Source organism: Anolis sagrei, chromosome 2, assembly GCF_037176765.1.
Source record: "Anolis sagrei isolate rAnoSag1 chromosome 2, rAnoSag1.mat, whole genome shotgun sequence".
Classification (NCBI taxonomy): domain Eukaryota; kingdom Metazoa; phylum Chordata; class Lepidosauria; order Squamata; family Dactyloidae; genus Anolis; species Anolis sagrei.
Window position 1 is genome coordinate 59,853,462 of NC_090022.1, and position 18,073 is coordinate 59,871,534.

The 18,073-nt window shown below is 36.4% G+C and overlaps 1 protein-coding gene across 2 annotated transcripts in view; it reads right to left on the minus strand.

Moving 5' to 3' along the window:
• Positions 1-18,073, minus strand: part of CACNA2D3 (calcium voltage-gated channel auxiliary subunit alpha2delta 3) — a 674,683-nt gene that overhangs the window by 377,556 nt on the left and 279,054 nt on the right. For both annotated transcript variants that reach the window (XM_067463553.1, XM_067463552.1), the window contains exon 5: positions 14,273-14,435. In XM_067463553.1, the coding sequence (XP_067319654.1) occupies positions 14,273-14,435 (163 nt within the window). The remainder of the gene's footprint in view (positions 1-14,272; positions 14,436-18,073) is intronic.

Sequence of the window (18,073 nt, forward strand, 5' to 3'; positions counted from 1 at the left end):
AAAATGGTAGGTGTGAATATTTGCATGCAATGAAGACTATGTTTTTCTTTAGCTTATGTGTCCAAGGCTCTAGCAGACTATGATGATTGACTGTACACAAAAGTCCAACATCAATACCCACCTCACAGTTTTAGTAAAGGCATTCGTTTTTAGACAGGATCAAAAGTGAAACAGGCCATGGCAAGAAACTAAAGCATGTAGAAAATAAATGCTGGCTTTAAATGTATATTTAATTTCTCCACCAGAGATTAATAGACCCTTTCATGATCAGTTGGTCAAACATATTTACACCAGTGGGAATTAAATCTTGTGATATCATTGGGGAGGTGATAACCCACTCTATGTTTTATTCTGAACTTTAAAGGAGCTCAGCTGTCTTTGGGATATAGTACAGCACTCAGAGAGCTCACCACCGCACTGAACTGAGGTCGGGCTTCTTATATGTTTGCTTTGGTAAGTAAGAGTGATGTACTCCAATATAATGAGGTCTTATCTATATAAATTGAGGGAGCACAAAAAAGTTAAAGCACTGAAATTGAGGTTACATTTGTAAGCACTTTGTCTTGAAAGCAAATCTGAATGAAAGTGAATTCACTTGTGTGTACTGCTGATGCCTAGTAGTGATGTGTCTTGCTAAACTGTTCCCACAGGAAAGAAGAAAAAAATAATTCAATCAGAAATGCAGTTTTCAAAGGGGTTTCCTGAGACAGATGAGAAAGTGTCCAGTGGCAGGGTGGAGGGAAGCCAAGTGAGGATTAGGAATATTTATTTTCTTTCACAATATTCTCTTGTCCCCTCTTCAGTATGACTTCAGGAGGGAGGGCCAACATATATCAAGATAAATGCAGCATCTTTATTTTGCTCTGGTTTAAGTATCTTCTATGTGTGAGTATTTTGGGTTGGATTATGAATTATATGTTTTAGCTTCATCAAACCACGCAGGAGTCTTTGCAGAACGTACATACATTGTTCTCTCTCTCTCTCTCTCTCTCTCTCTCTCTCTGTACGTTCTGCAAAGACTCCTGCATGGTTTGATGGAGCTAAAACAAATTTGGCACACATATAATTCATAATCCAACCTAAAATACTGGTGAGGTTTCATCTAAAAGATCAACCCCCCTTTAGGGGTAGGGCCTCAAAAACAAATTAATAGGTATATGTATGCAGTGCTCAGATTTAATCACAAGAGGGCACTACATAGAGAGAAAGGCTACCCCGGAGGGAAAGATGTATCTAAATCCATACAGTGCTTTTTAATTGTTTTATTAATTTTTGTATTCACTTTGTTTTCTAACGTGATCAAAGTGTGTGATTGTTAGTCACCTTGAGTCCCTACAAGGATAAAGATGCTGCAATACAAATAAAGTTAATGATGATCATGATGTCAGCAGGGGGACACATTAGGAAAGGCATGGGCAAACTTCAGCCCTCCAGGTGCTTTGGACTTCAACTCCCAGAAATCCCAGCCATCCTACCAGCTGTTGGAAAATATGAGAGTGAAGTCCAAAACACTGAAGTTTGCCCATATCTGCTCTAGGAGGTCCAGAGCATGGAAATGTTCTATGGGTGACACTTCACAGATGGTCAGGCAAAGATGGAAGCAAGCTGGAGAAGTGAGAAAGGTGTCCTTTAGACGAAAAATTCAAGTAGGAATTTATTTCTTCACAGAATCCCATACCCGGGTAATATCAGGTACATATGCTAGTTATGTAATAAAAATGAAATGATGATATCCAAATACATTTTAAATATATATTAATTTTGAGGCAATCTGACTCACTCACTAAGCATTAATGCTTCTATCCTTCTTACTCCGAGGCAGTTCCAAATCATATCAAAGTAAAATGTTTTATAAAGCAGGAGTAATGAATAATTGTCATATTTTAAAATAACAAAGTGAAGAAATCATATTCTCACATATATATGCATGAGCAAAATATGTGTCTGTCTTCTGCACATAAAAAACGTTTCTACTGTACTATAAACAAATGCAAAAAGATTTACATTTACCTCATATGCCTAGCATAGCCAATCCCAAAGGACTTCAGCAAAGCACTGATTATGTCAATTGCCATAAAATGTAAAGCTTCAAACTGGTTTCCAACACATGCTTTTACGGCAACTGTTTTATTGTGCAATTTTTCTCCCAATCTTCCTGTCTCTTAAAAAACATCCCCACAAGGCTTAGGGCCCTTCCACACAATCATATAACCCAGGGCAGCTCTAGACAGCTCCTTTATTGTGGAAACTTCCACAATAAAAAGCAGGCTGTCCAGATAACATTCTGGGCAACTCGGAATTAATTTGCCATAAACCGGAAAAACCCTGGTTTGTGACACATTAATTTGTTAGTGGTTTTATTTTTTGCCTTCTTGAAAGACGCGGGATAAGCCCACTACTTCCAATGCTTGGACTGCAGAATACCAACCCCTCTCCCTAGAAGCTCCCCTAAACACAGTAAAAAAGGAAAAGAACTCACCTGGCCTCCATAGGATGACTGCTGGAGTTCTCCTGGCGCATACAAATGATGCACATGGGAAAAGGGGGGGACTTGTTCCTGTCTCCTCCCCTTTCTCCTGCCATGTCATTGGTATGTACCAGTAGAACTCCGGCAGCCGTCCCATGGAGGCCAGGTGAGTTCTTTTCCTTTTTTACTGTGTTTAGGGGGGCTTCTGGGGAGGGGGGTTAAGTGTCTCGATGTTGTACTAGGAAGTCCCAGTACAACATCTGGACACCTGCCCCATAAAGCATGCGCTTTCTGGGGTGAGTGTAGATGGGCCCCCAGGAACACCTGCATTTTTTGAACGTGGATGCTCCTGTGATAATGGTCTGTCTGGAAAAGCCCCCAGAATATCAAGCCAGAAAATATCACAATATCTGCTTTGAACTGAGTTATCCAAGTCCGCACTGCTATATTGTCCAGTTCAAAGCAGAAATTGTGGGATTTTATTATTGGAAGGGGCTTAGAAAACTCTGATTTTTAAAGAAGTAGAATATAGCAAGTCATGCTGCTTTTGGTCCAAGGAAGAAAATGTATTAAGGTATCAATGCTGAAAACTGTCTCCGGACCAAATAAGTTCACATGGTTTAGTTTGATGGAGGTAGCAATTTGGTATGCATGCATTTCTTTCCTATAAAAATCGAACAACTCATCTTTCTATTGCAATGGACGAAGAAGGTCCATGGAACCCTATATAAATGTTTGCAATCGTTTCACAAGAAACAATTTCCAAACACAAATATACAATTATTGGGGGGAGGGGGGTTGACGCAGTTTGAAAATAGGAAATAATTTTCAGCTTATTCTGACCCAAGTGACACAAAAAGCTAATATACATTAGCCCTAAATCTTTCATCCCCTCTTCCCATGTTCTCATTGTCAATAAGAACTAACTCAAAGACATAAAGCATGTTTTCTGTTTTTCAGTTATTTTGTTCAAAAGCATAAAGCAATTTCAAGCTTACAGATTCCTACTTGGTGAATCAAGATCTGATAATGCCCAGGGTGTCTATTTCTGTCCTACCTTTACTGTGTTTATTGTACAGCAATTGAATATATGTACATTGGTTTCATTTGTAGAACCATATATTATTTTCAACTGAAAATAATATATGATGCTACAGTATAAGCAAATCTAGAAGAGTGGCAACATAGGCAGGAACAGGTGTAATATGTGTTTGTTAAGTTAAAATATATTTATACAACATTCCTTAGGGAAGCATTTTTAGAGAAGCTAATAGTAATCAAATAATAAGGGACTTTAAAAAAGATACTTAAATTATGAATGAGGAATTCTGCTGATCAGAAGAACCCTTATAACATGGTATCATTCATTTATTTTATCACGTTTCTCTAAATGCAAGAGAAGGTGCTGAGAAATGTATAACCGAGAACAGTGAACCAGAAGGCTGTTAACTTAAACAATGGGCAACCTTTAGATTTGCAGGGAAGTGATTATAAATAACAATGCTTCAAACAAAATAGGTCTGCAGATTACATGTAAAATCTATTTCTAGTAGTGATGAGTTTAAATCACTTACTGAAAGAAAGCTGGTGCTGCAGACATTAATTCATAGTACACTCTATTTAATTTGTAGGCCATTTCGGTGAACTGTTGGTGGCTATTTGAAACCCGTGTCTATTAGGTTTTAAACTATTGGATATATTAACCCCATATTACCACCTTCCTCCGCCAGGGAAAATGACATGAGATGCAATATAGAACTGAAAGATGCAGAGCTATCTGATTGCTCATTATGTTTTCCCTAGCTTGCCCAACATCCCTTCTTTATAAACAACTTCTACAAGAACACTGTAGGTATGGATCCTAGAGGACTCATCTCTTTTTGCCGTGCCTTCAAGCCAACTCTTAAGGCATAACATACTGGTTTCTTGGCAAGATTTATTCAGGGAATGGTTTCCATTGTTTTCCTCTGAAATAGCGACTACAGTAACTGGTCTTTCTTATTTAGACTACTTTCCAGGTAGTAACTTGGCCTGACCCTAAATAATGTTTGGGATCAGACAGTATCTGGCTTCTTCAGAATATTTAAGCTTTGGAATCAGTTGAAATATGGTATTTTAAATTGCCACTACTTCAGGAACTGGTAAACAGTAGCAAAAATTGGCCCAGCAAAGACCCTATCCAAAAGACAGCTGCATCATCATCATCATCATCATCATCATCATCATCATCATTATCATCATCATCATCAATTTAAAAACAATGGGACCACCCAGACCATCCCTATGCATTAGGCCTGGGCGGTTTCGTTCGTTAATTTTGTAATTCGTTAAATATTCGTTATATTTAACAATTACAAAATGAATACAAAACACATTTTCAAACCCGGAAGGGTTTTAAAATAACGAAACGGCATCCCCCATACTTTTAACGAGCTTCCGCCCGTTTCGTAAATGGGATGGAGGATGCTGGTGCCCTGGGAGCCAATCCGGCGCTCCCAAGCACCCAAGTAGTGCACCGTGGCTGTTTCTGATTGGCCGGCAAGCCCTTTAAAAGCGGCTCCGTGTGGCCGCACAGCTCATTTGTTTTGGAGGCGAGGGAGAAGAGGTCCGGGAGGGCGGCTTGCATTGGGTTGGCTTGGTTGGTTGCTGGCTAAGCTTGGATTTGATTTATTCCTTGCTTATTATTCATTCCTTGCTTGGATTCATTCCTTGCTTATTATTCATTCCTTGCTTGGATTCATTCCTTCCTTCGGTTTTTGTTAATTTGTTAATTTTCCATTTTTGAATATTTTTTAAAAATACCTTTCTTTTATTCTTAAAAAAAAACAAAAAATATTCTAAAAAAAGAAAAGACTCTTCTGTTGGTGTGTGCTCTTGTTTGCCCTGTCTCGTGGCTGTGTTTGGTCCACATCAGGGCCAGTTTTTGGTTAATTTTCCATTTTTGAATATTTTTTAAAAATACCAGTCTTTTATTCTTAAAAAAAACAAAAAATATTCTAAAAAAATAAAAGACTCTTCTGTTGCTGTGTGCTCTCATTTGCCCTGTCTCGTGGCTGTGTTTGGTCCACATCAGGGCCAGTTTTTGGTTAATTTTCCATTTTTGAATATTTTTTAAAAATGCCTTTCTTTTATTCTTAAAAAAAAACCAAAAAATATTCTAAAAAAATAAAAGACTCTTCTGTTGGTGTGTGCTCTCGTTTGCCCTGTCTCGTGGCTGTGTTTGGTCCACATCAGGGCCAGTTTTTGGTTAATTTTCCATTTTTGAATATTTTTTAAAAATACCTGTCTTTTATTCTTAAAAAAAACCAAAAAAATATTCTAAAAAAATAAAAGACTCTTCTGTTGCTGTGTGCTCTCGTTTGCCCTGTCTCATGGCTGTGTTTGGTCCACATCAGGGCCAGTTTTTGGTTAATTTTCCATTTTTGAATTTTTTTAAAAAATACCTTTCTTTTATTCTTAAAAAAAATATTCTAAAAAAATAAAAGACTCTTCTGTGGCTGTGTGTGCGTTTGTCATTTGTGTAGTTCCAACCAGTGCGCTCCTTTTGCCAACAGAAAGTGCTATAATACAGTGCTTGCTCATTTGTGTAGTTCCAACCAGTGCACTCCTTTTGCCAACACAAAGTGCTACATACAGTGCTCGCTCATCATTTGTGTAGTTCCAACCAGTGCGCTCCTTTTGCCAACACAAAGTGCTATAATACAGTGCTCGCTCATTTGTGTAGTTCCAACCAGTGCGGTCCTTTTGCTCATTATTTGTGTAGTTCCAACCAGTGTGATGAAACGCTTCCTTCCCGGCTTTTCTAGTCGCAAGGGCCAAGTGCTATCGTGAATACCGAAGAAAGGTAGGGGACTGAAGATGAACACATTGACAAGAAGGGAACATTCATTCAACAAGATGGTTACTGAAACACCCACAGATGCTTCAACCAGCTGTGAGATGGCAGAACCTTCTTCTTCATCAGTTCGAAAGACTCTACGTTCAGATCCTGATGTCCTTCCAAGTACCTCTGATACTACTTGTTATGAAGAGGAGGGCAAGGAGGCGGACGTGTCAGACGAATGGGAGGAAGACAATATGGAATGTGCTTCCACCACAGGAATTAGTGATCAAGAGGACTGCATGCTGATGGAGGGCGAGCTACAGAAACAACCAACAATTATACTCCCTTCCACAAACACCGACAGTCCAAACATGAGCATGAGTACATCTGAAGTGCCTAGTAGGGGTAGGCCGAGATCGCTCCTATGGGATCATTATGACGTCCATAATCAGAGGGCCACTTTGGCAGTTTGCAGGCATTGCGGTGTGAGCGTCAGCAGAGGAAAAGATATGAGGCATCTTGCCACAACAGGGCTAAGGATGCACATTAAGATACACCACCCCCAAATGTGAAGTTGGTCCTTCTTACTTAACTTGCAATACTGCTACAGAAATTAGTATGTATGCAATACTTCCCAGATAATTTTCAGAGTTTTTTCAAAGTGCAATTCTGTTACTTTTTGTTACATTTCTTTATTTATTTCTTATATTTACTTTCTAAGTTTTTATAATAACATTATTTTTATATATTAATAATTTATAATTTAATTTTATATATTATTTTTATTATTATTTATAATTATATTTTATAAATATTTTAGAAATTTAATTATATTTTATTTAAATATTTATATTATTATTTATTTCATTTATATAATATATATAATAATATATTATTATATTATATTATTTTATTTTATATTGTATATATTATATAATTTTATATTATTTATTATTATTATTTATTATTATTATTTATATTTTATTTATTTAAATTTTATTATTATATTATTGTTTATTTCATTATATTATTAAATTGACTCAGTTTTGGCTACTTTATCTTATTACTTTTTTATTTAATATCTTAATATCTTGTTCTATTTGATTATTTTATTTGATTTATTTTATGAAATGATTTTGTTTATAGAGCATTTAGCATTGCGCAATCGCGTCCGCCATCTTAACGAATCGATTCGTTATTAGTTTAATAGCGAATCGATTCGTATTTAATAACGAAGTTTCGGAAGTCGTTTTTTGCGCATGCGCAAATCGCGTCCGCCATATTAACGAATCGATTCGTTATAACCTTAACGAATCGACCCCGCAACAATAACGAAGTTCGGAAGTGATTTGCGCATGCGCGGGGGGTCCGCCATCTTAACGAATCGATTCGTAAATATTTACGAAATTTCGTAAATACCGAACTTTTTTAAGGGAAAATTTTGTAATTATTTTAAATATCGAAACAAAAAAAAACCCCAATTACAAATCGATTTTAGAAACAAATTTTTCCGTTGTTACCCAGGCCTACTATGCATATCATTTGGTATGCACATCATTCTGTTTGTCAGAGAATGGCTGATGAGAGCAGTCAGAAGACCATTTACCCATATGGAAAGTTTGGAAAGTTACTTTTACAGTCAGCTTTCCGTATCCATGGATTCTGCATCCACAGATTTCAACAACCATGGATTGAAGCATTCTAAAAATATTTTTTTTAAAAACCCAAAAGCAAACCTTGATTTTTTCCATTACTATGCTTGAGTATCCATACAGGTTGGTATCAATGTGGGGTCCTGGAACCAAACCCACTGTATATGTAATGAGTTATATGCACAGTTTAAGGGGACAGATAAGTAGTCAAAGTGTTTTCAACTCCCCCATTCTGAAAAAGAACAAAAGCTACTTGTCAATTTACCCATAACAAAAGCCAGAACATTAGGTTCAGTTTGAACAACAACTAAACCTCATGTTCTTGTTCTTTCCATTTAGAGAGGACATGCTTCCATAACTATAAAAGTAACTTTAAATGGTACATTTAACCTCAACAAACTATGGTAGCTTAATGCATTACAGGCATATTTCAGCCTCTGACAGAAAAGTTCATTTTTATAAAGTATTTTCTGACTGCTCAGCCCCCACCTTTCCCTTGTGATTTATCTAGATTTTTTTAACACAACATTAATACTGGAAACATGTTGAGAAACACAGACATTTAATGCTGGGCTGCAGCAAACAATGCAATAAAGGTTGATCTAGAAAAGAATTGTACTTTTCTCCAACTGATCATCATGTCTGCCTACCTACAACAGGTAAGATAAAAGAAACTGCTTCCAGAATCCTTGAGTGTGTGTTGGAGAGAGAAGAGAAAAACAGAGACAAAAGGAGAATGCAGATGAGCCCCCCCCCCACCCCTCAGCGCCTATCCTCAACATAAAACACATCTACCAGTATATGACATCCACATCATATGCTTCCAGTACATCTGCTAAAGGAAAATGAAGTAATTACGAGTAATCTGTAATTTATTACAGCAAAATTCTCATAGGACATATATCTGGGAGATGAAGCATGTGCTAGAATCCTCAATTAGTGCCAATGATAAACATTACTTTTGTCCTAACTGAGTAACTTCAGTTATAAGCTGAATAAATTATTGCAATTACTGCCAAATATAAACTCAAGAGAACAATCAGTTGTATTTTTCTAATCTATTCTCTGCCTACTATAAACAGAACTTGCTAAAACTGAGGTTTGTGGTTTCCACATTGCAGAGGCAGTATTCTATAGTAGTCTATATGGCATTTCATATAATATCATAGTTTCATAAATCATGTCTCAATGAAAGTACTAATAATGAGAATAAAATACTACACAGATATCTTGTCAAATGAAAGTATATAAGTATTTTAAGAAGTATACGGTAAATCCTCTCTAAAAGGGCATATTATCTGAATGAAAAATGAAAATTTATTTTAATGTTTCACCCATAAAAATATGTACAAAAATAAAATGCAGCTAATTTTTTTTAAAAAAAATCCAGTGTCCACAAGCATGTGTTTTCAGCACTATGTTTCATGTGGGTTATCAGGCAAGAAAACCAACAAGTTACACACTGTGACGAACGAGACTCCTACAACACATGCACACATTTTTACTACCAAACAGGTAGATGTCGGGCTCATCTCCCAGTTGTAGATCATAAACAATTAATATCATTCAAAGAATGAAAAAAAAAAATCTGGCCTATGATATTTAGGAAAATGGAAAATATTGCAGTTACCTTTTAAAAAATGCTAGGGAAGTATACTGAATAATATTTGTATCTCCTTTTAAGTGGCAAATCGGGAAAAACCTACTTTATCAAAAGTAATGGTGGTTTGTCATAGTAGAATACATTTTTGAGAAGGCTTTATACACTCAGAAGAGCTTCTTTTTCAAGGCAATCAGAGGTTTGATTGCAGACTACATTTATCAACTTTTAGAAAATCAGCTCATGGCACAGGAGAGCTAGTGAAAGACATCTGGTGAGATCACCCTTCCCCATGTATGGCCTTCTATTACTCACACTGGGCTTGAAAGATCAAGAAACCCTTTAAGAAGTATACGGTTCACATTCAGAAATTAAACTTTGGAGTCAATCACCAAAAATCTTGCACTGGGAGAAGCAAACAGCTAAATCAAACTAGAAATACAAGCCCCATGGAGAAAACATTTTTACAAGTATCTTTTTTCTCAAAAGCCATTTAGTGAATAGTATATAACACATAACATGACATGATGCAACTCTAACCCTATCTATTTCATTGTGTTTAGGTTTCCCCCTTTTTATATTATGAGGTTTTTAAATTCTCTTGCTAATTTAAAGAGCCAAAAGCTGATGAATAGGAAGGGAAAGTGTGAGAAATATGCTCATTTTGTACAGCAAGTCTGTTGCCTTATTTGCTAAAATAAACAAATAAGCCAGACACAGTGAATAGAAAATAAGTATCAGATGAAAAGTTCAGACCTCTATGCTCATTTTTTTCCTCTTTATCCCTTTGAACTCCTCCTTCTTGTATGAATTCAAAATGTTTAGAAATAATGGCAGTAATGATAATAAAGGTAGAAAATGCATTTGAAAGTTTCCAGCTGAGCTCCTCTACTGTGAAAGATGGCAACTCTACAGGGTAGGGAGCAATTGTCACCCCAGGCCACAATTTGTGAATTCTGCCTATGCTCAAAATATAAGAACATAATTTCTGGTCATTTTTTTTGACTTGTTCCAAGCATGGAGGGAGGCTCTGAGACAATTAAATGTCCCAGTTTGATAAGTAAACATTTTAAGCTGGTTTTGGAAGAAAACTGTCTGAAAATAGGCCCAAATTTGTTTTTGTTTTTTTAAAAATGAAGTTTCAAGTTTCCAGAGATATCTTCGGGGGGCACATGTTCCTGTTCTACCACTATGGAAAAATCTCTCTACTCATTATATATTACTGGAAGACCTCCTGAAATGTCAACAGTGTTAGCAGTTGACTTTGGAGGATTCTGATATTTCAGCATGGTGTGAGAAATGATCTATCCCGTACCTCTCAAAGCTCAGAAAGGCTAATGTCATAGAATATGGTATTTCAAACAATCTGGATCTCAATTGTGTTTCATTTCATAGCTAAAAGCTAAAACAGCCGAAGGTGCACTGGTAGAGAGCAGGCAGCACAGCCTTAAGTAGACCGTCAGTGAATCAGGGTGACGGCCAGCCCAGCCAATCAGAAGGCAGGGCAGGACCCATCTTTGATTGGCTGACTGGCCTCATGAAGCAAGCCCATGCAGGCTCCTGGGAAGAAGAAGCCTCCCAGGCACAATAGTGGGCAGGAGGACGCCCACCCCCGCAACATCCCTGCCTGCTAAGTCAGGCATGACATTTCTGACAAAGTAATATATCTCATTGTCTTTCGTTGCATAATTTCTTGCTTATCCTCCTTCCCATCAGTGTAAAAAATTCACATTTCCATTTGGCTATTCCCCCCCCCCCCCTCCCAATTTTACTCGATTTCTAGTGAAACACTGATCTCTGTGGCTTCTTATAGTTTGTTTGTTGTTTCCTTTTTCCCAGTGCTATTCCCAAGGCAATGGAAAATCTTCCATTCATAGGATCACTATACGTCAAAACCAATTTAATGGCAAATAGCACTGAAAAGGCACATGCTGGAGTTGTAACAAGTAGTTTTTGTTTTCCCTGTAACCAGCCCCAGTCTGGCCACATCAACTTGAACCTGCTGAACTTTATGAACACTTTCCAAAGGCATCTACACAGAGTATGTTCCCAAATTCCAAATAGGATACAAGGAAGTAATGTGCCCATCATCACACCAGACATATCCAGAAATGGGTTCAGCTAACATATGAATTCACTACAACTTCTTTTAGGCAGGCTGGAAGCATGACTTATAGGAAAGAGGCATTTCCCGTTTTCCTTACCCATCAGTCTTCTACAGGCCACTTTTATAAACCAGAAATTGCATAGACATAAAACATGAATGGCTGCGCTTCCCTTTCCAAGGATCCTGTTCTCATTTTCAGGCTGAACAAAATGAAATGTGTCCATTAGAATAGGTCAAGTAGAAGCCAAATTTATATCTGCTGGACATATATCAACTACAAAATCCAAGTTAGACTGTATCCAAATGATTTTATCTCCTTTCAAGGGTTGTCCATATTTGCACAATGAACCTTGACAAAGCAATCTGATGCCATGAATGCCATGCTTCTGTGTATTTGAAAACTATTCTAATTTGTGAATCAGTTCTATCTGTCCTAAAATAAAATATAATGAAAATGGAGGGGGGGGGGATATTTCCCTGAATGAATATGAGTTAAGTCTCTATTCCCAGTATTCTCCATTAAGTTTGAATTGCAGAAAACATTGTAGTTGTGTTTAGATGGGTTATGGAGATCTATGTTTTAAGTAAGTTTGGTAATATAGTTCTGGGTTCAGAAAGCAAAGATTCAGAAAGCAAAGGTGCCACTATCCCAGCCACTCATGTGGACAGGTTTGGATTTTGGAGGTATTTTGGATTTCTGAATAAGAGGTGCTCAACCTATATTGTTAAAACTGAAGCACTTTAAATCACTATAAAATCAAGGACTTCCTTGGGGCTTACTAAGTCAATTTGTTTGTGAGGAGAGCTTTCTCATGCTTCTCATACTTATTTCCTCTGAAAGTAAGTAACAAATAAAGTTTACTTGAACTTGGTACTTCCCTATGAACCTCATCCACCCACGGAGTCCAGAGAAAGTTAATTTGACCAGATGTCCATAGAAACAAGATACAGCATTAAACAAATTGGTTATTTTCTCCCTACATGGAGAAGGACACCCATATAAACAAGGCTAAGTGTGTGTAAAGAGTCCTATCCAAAATAAAATGACCCAGTAGGCCCTCAGGATTAATTTCACTATTCCTGTGATGATAAATGAAGTAAGAAATATAAATGTGCTACAGAAACAAGCTATTAATATACTTTTTCCTTAATGCTTTGTTCCAAAGCTGGCTTTGTTTCCAAATTAGTCAATGACTTGAAGAAACAAAAATAAAATAGAGGACAATTTTTTTGCAGATTTATATTGTTGATGAAAACAGTAATTGCTCTATGTGTGAAAGGAAAACAGGAAAATGGTCCATTTTACGTGTCATGGATACATAAGTTGTTACTTTATATAGTGTGAATGAGTTTCACTTATTGCAATATAATTATTGGAAATTAGTCAAGATTTCTCAATTTCTTTCTTCACATGATTGAGTTTCCCATCTTACAGCATGCATGATCCATATGTTTTGATATAAAAACTGATAACAAGCTTCAAATTTTCTGCAACATCTTGCTTGTTTTATTTTTCTCAGTGGAGCTGAAGTAAAACATATCTCCCGCTGACAGGACTGCCTGAAAAAATTCATGGACTTTACCAACTAACAAGGAAAAATGGTCCATAATTCTGGCAAACAGATACAATCTCTCTCTGCATTCTCTAAAAGCTCACTGCAATACAGAGGGATTTATTGGGAGGAAAAGGGTGAAAGAAATAATTAAACAAAAGTACTCAAAGTGTATCACTCAGCTGGGAGGTTTTTCAGAAATAATACAGGAGGCCTAGAATGGGTAGCTTATAACAGAATAGTCATTTTCTTTCATTGTTTACATCACTTTGATTGAGAAATACTGTTCTCATTCACTACTTTTTATTATCTATTGTGTTTTTATTTGTACAGAGTTGTATTTTAAGATATTGGCTCTCAAAGTTTTTGGGGGGATTTGGTTCATGTTTCATAATACAAACATGGAAGAGAATCATAGTTGAAGATGAAGCTATGCAATTGAACACAAGATCCAACCATGATCTCATTGATTTTGACAGTATAGAAAAGGTGCTCTGTTTTGAGACTGTGGATAGGGGAGCTTCTCTGTGAGTGGGAATGTGTCAGATGAGGTCTCCCTAGGGGACCAATGGAGTGGGGTCATTGATAAAGACACCTCTTTTTGCTGACAAGTTTGTAAGAAAAAAAATCTCACCCCACATTCATAGACAGGGAATTATAGATGAGTTGCTGCTGCCTGTATTGGATCAGAATATGCAGGGCATTTGTATGGTTTTTCATACTCTGGGGATATTGAGTAAAACATTGTAAAGGATTTGTTTGTTAGTTTTTTTTCTGAAAAATAATATTTGTGCTAATGGCTGCTACTGATGGGTTGGGGTATATTTTGTTTATCCTCATTCGGTTCCAAAAAACCAAATCATGACAGGTTTTATTCAACATCTGAAGACATTCTGAGGTCAAGGACATTTCCAAATGTTCTCACATCCCTACTGAACAGTAACTTGAATTCAGATCAAATTAAAACCAGTTTTATTCCACAGCTGGCCAAATGCCCATCATGAGGAAACATATGACACATTCTTGTTTTGAAGTTATAAATTGCTGTGAAGGAAAATGCTTTTCCTTACCTTTGTTGTACATGTTGGTTGGCACTTGGACATCACTCAGAGTGACATTCACAGGCAAGTTATTAAAATGGTCGTTTGGCTCCAGAATGAATTCTTTTCCCAGTTCTAAGAAGTTCCCATCTTCATCTCGTTCATTAATAAGGACAGCGTTGAAATATTCATACTGAAACAAAATCCAGAAATTACATTACCTAATCTGTGATCCTTTCAGAAATGTCTGTAAACTGGTTCACTTTTAATTTCTGCAGTATACAATATTAATCTAAAAAGCCCTCAGGGAAATGAAACCAAAAGTCCACCTAATGCAGTATTGAGTTTCTAATAGTGGTCAACCAGGTTTCTGATGGATGCCCACAGACAGCTTATGAAAGCAGTACCATTCTGACACTATACTCTTCAGACACTGGCTTGGTGAGTATTGTCACTGAATGTGGAGAGAGCATATTCTGTTATCAATATCCTTTGATACCATTTGTCCTTCTACAGACCTAGCCATCATGTATGGATTGGCAACCTGGTCTTGGTTTCACCAAGCCCTATCTCATCATACAATTGCTGTAAGATCGAGATACCAATCCCATTACCTCCATCAGAGCTTAGAAAAGCTACTTGTGGGTATTAAAGCCCCTGGTACAAGCCTGAACTACAAGTTGACCCATTCAATGGTCAGTGATGATGAGGTATGTAATTTAAAATATCTGGAGAGTGGCACCCAGCTGAATGGGGCTCGTTCATGGAACCTCATTCAAAGCATTTGTATGAAACATTATAAAATATTCATATAACAACATAGCTGTGTTCATTGATTTAGCTTTATTTAAAAGTACAATCTAACAGTTTAATATATGCCTTGGTTTGAGAGGGGGAGAAGCCAACTGTGTTTTTAATGCCTTTTATGTTTTCTGTTTTTAGTTTATTTGTATTTTGAAAGAGCAGGACTGCAAAGGTATGGAGAGGTTGTGGGTGGGGGTTTTAAGTTGTATTTTTTTTTTTAAAAAAAAAAAAACCTTAATAAAAACATTGGAAAATAGCATTATTTAGTATTGAATGATGGCTCTTGAATTTTAAAAATTAATTAATCTAATGATTAATTCTACAGTTATTATTATCTTTTTTTTAAAAAAAACCCCTCATAATTATTGTATTATATGTGATATAATTGCCATTCTCTTTGACAAAAGCATATATGCATAACTATATACTCCAATAAGCTTATTGTAGAATAAGACAACATTTATAAAAGGGACTCCCTATGGTGCATATATTTATTAATTTAAATGTTTCTATCACGGACTATTAGACTTGAGCATTTGAAGTACTCTTGCTGCACTAGGAAGCTCAAGTTTGTAAATGCCTTTTGGAAAGCACCAATTTGAGGTTAATGAAATTAGAATGGAACTGAAGGTGGAGTTAGATCATCCCATGAAAGGTAGTCAATGTAAAACTGCCCTCTCTTCAATATCTAAAATTTCTTCATTTGATTCAGCAAAAAAAAAAAGAAGATGTTTCAGATATACTATGCCCATTACAACTATTTAGAAACTGTTTACTTCAGCTAAATGTTATCAATATAATGCTGTTCATGTTTTATTTTTTCAACAAAGTCATGGCTCTGAGTTTACAAGAGTTGAGCAGAGAAGCTGATAATATGGGGTCTTCAAGGTCTTTCATTCAAAGTTAATTTTATGGCAAATAACAATAGTGTTACATCACGTGAGCATATTTACTTGTTTTTCATATAATCATAGAGTTGGAAGAGACCTTGTGGCCCATCCAGTCAAACCCCCTGCCAAGAAGCAGGAAAATCGCATTCAAAGCACCCCCGACAGATGGCCATCCAGCCTCTGCTTAAACACCTCCAAAGAAGGCGCCTCCACCACACCACAGTTCTTCCTAATGTTCAGGTGGAATCTCCTTTCCTGTAGTTTTGAGTCATTGTTCCGCATCCTAGTCTCCAGGGCAGCAGAAAACAACCCTGCTCCCTCCTCCCTACCACTTCCCTTCACATATTTATACATGGCCATTATGTCTCCTCTCAGCCTTCTCTTCTGCAGGCTAAACATGCCCAGCTCTTTAAGCCACTTCTCTTAGGGCTTATTCTCCAGACCTTTGATCATTTTAGTCACCCTCCTCTGGACATATTCCAGATTGTCAATATCTCCCTCAAACTGCAGTGCCCAGAATTGGACACAGGATTCCAGGTGTGGTTTGACCTAGGATGAATAGAGGGGTAGCATGGCTTCCCTGGATCTAGACACTGTACTCCTATTGATGCCGGCCAAAATCCCATTGGCTTTTTTGTTGTTGGACACATTGCAGTTTACAAATTTTGTACCAGAAAATACAGTATATAGTTGTAGAAACATGTTATTTTAAACAATACCATTAAGAGATGGAATTTAGGTAAATTTCAACATGGCCAAGTCCTTTATATTGTTCCTTTTGCAAAAATATTTGTACTTCAAGTCCGAACTGAACAACACTCTCCACCTATTGTGTAATCGTCAGCTTTAGCTATTCATGCATCTATGTTTTATATAACAAATGCTGACTTCAAGAAAACATGTTTCTATATTAATTTAAAGTCTTAGATCATGTTCATATTCTATGCATTTTCTTTCTCTTTCTTTATAATCATACTCTTAAAACTCCAATATATTTTTTTCTAAGAAAAACATATCCCCGTAAATATGATGGGGGTTTTTTGTTCAGAAAAAAATATAATGTGGGTTGTGACAGCTGTGTATAACACCATGCTTTATGTAGGGAAAGTAGATATGGAGAAATGTTTGCCCTTTCTTCAACCTAAGTCTGAGTCATGGATAATCCAGAACCAATGAAACAGAATGGTGGGAGAACCAAGGCAGATTGATGGAAGAATGTTTTGATGAAGCATATTCTCAGGCAGTGGAATTTATAACTGGTAGATATAATGATGGATAACTGGCTTGGATAGTTTTCAAAGGGGATTAGGTAAACTGATGGTGGATAAAGCCCTTGGTAGCTATTAAGTCATGAACTACCTCTCAAACCACACGCAGCATGTTCTTTTTAGGCTTCCCACTGGACATGCATGTTTTTGGCCGCTGTGGGAACAGGACTCTTGGATTAGGCCTTTGGTCTAATCCAACAGAGGTCTTTTTATGTTCTTACAGCATTTGAAGGAGAAAGATAGACGGAATTCTGGATAGGCTTTAGCATTCTTCAGACATTAAATAAAAGATAAGCAAAAGCAATTTAGATAAAACTATTGATTATTTCTCTGTGTGACCTAGGTCAAAGAGGGATTCTGTCATAATCTTTACAAAACAGCTTAAGTCGCCCTTTTGAAATCTCGCAGATATTCTTAATTCATCAAAAATCAAGAGTTTTAGAAATAAAAACAGCAAAGACAGCATAATGTCAGAAGATGCTGTTTTAGTTTTGTATTATATTTAAATGGATTTATTGTAAACAGAAAAGTAACCTTCAGTAATGTATAATATTTACATCAATTGTTAGTATTTTTTTTAAAAATAAATACATTATAAATACATACCTATCCTACATAAACACATACATACATTTTATGCTGAGAAATCTTAACAGGATTCAACTCTCAAAAATCATCTGATTTGTTGTATTTTATTGTTTCTCTAAACAATTTTATTCATCAGTTCTACTATATTTACATTCTCATGTAGATTCCCCTCTCCCCTCTGCAATAATAATAATAATAATAATAATAATAATAATAATAATAATAATAATCTTATGTATATTCTGCCACCATCTCCCCGAAGAGACTCGAGGCGGCTCACA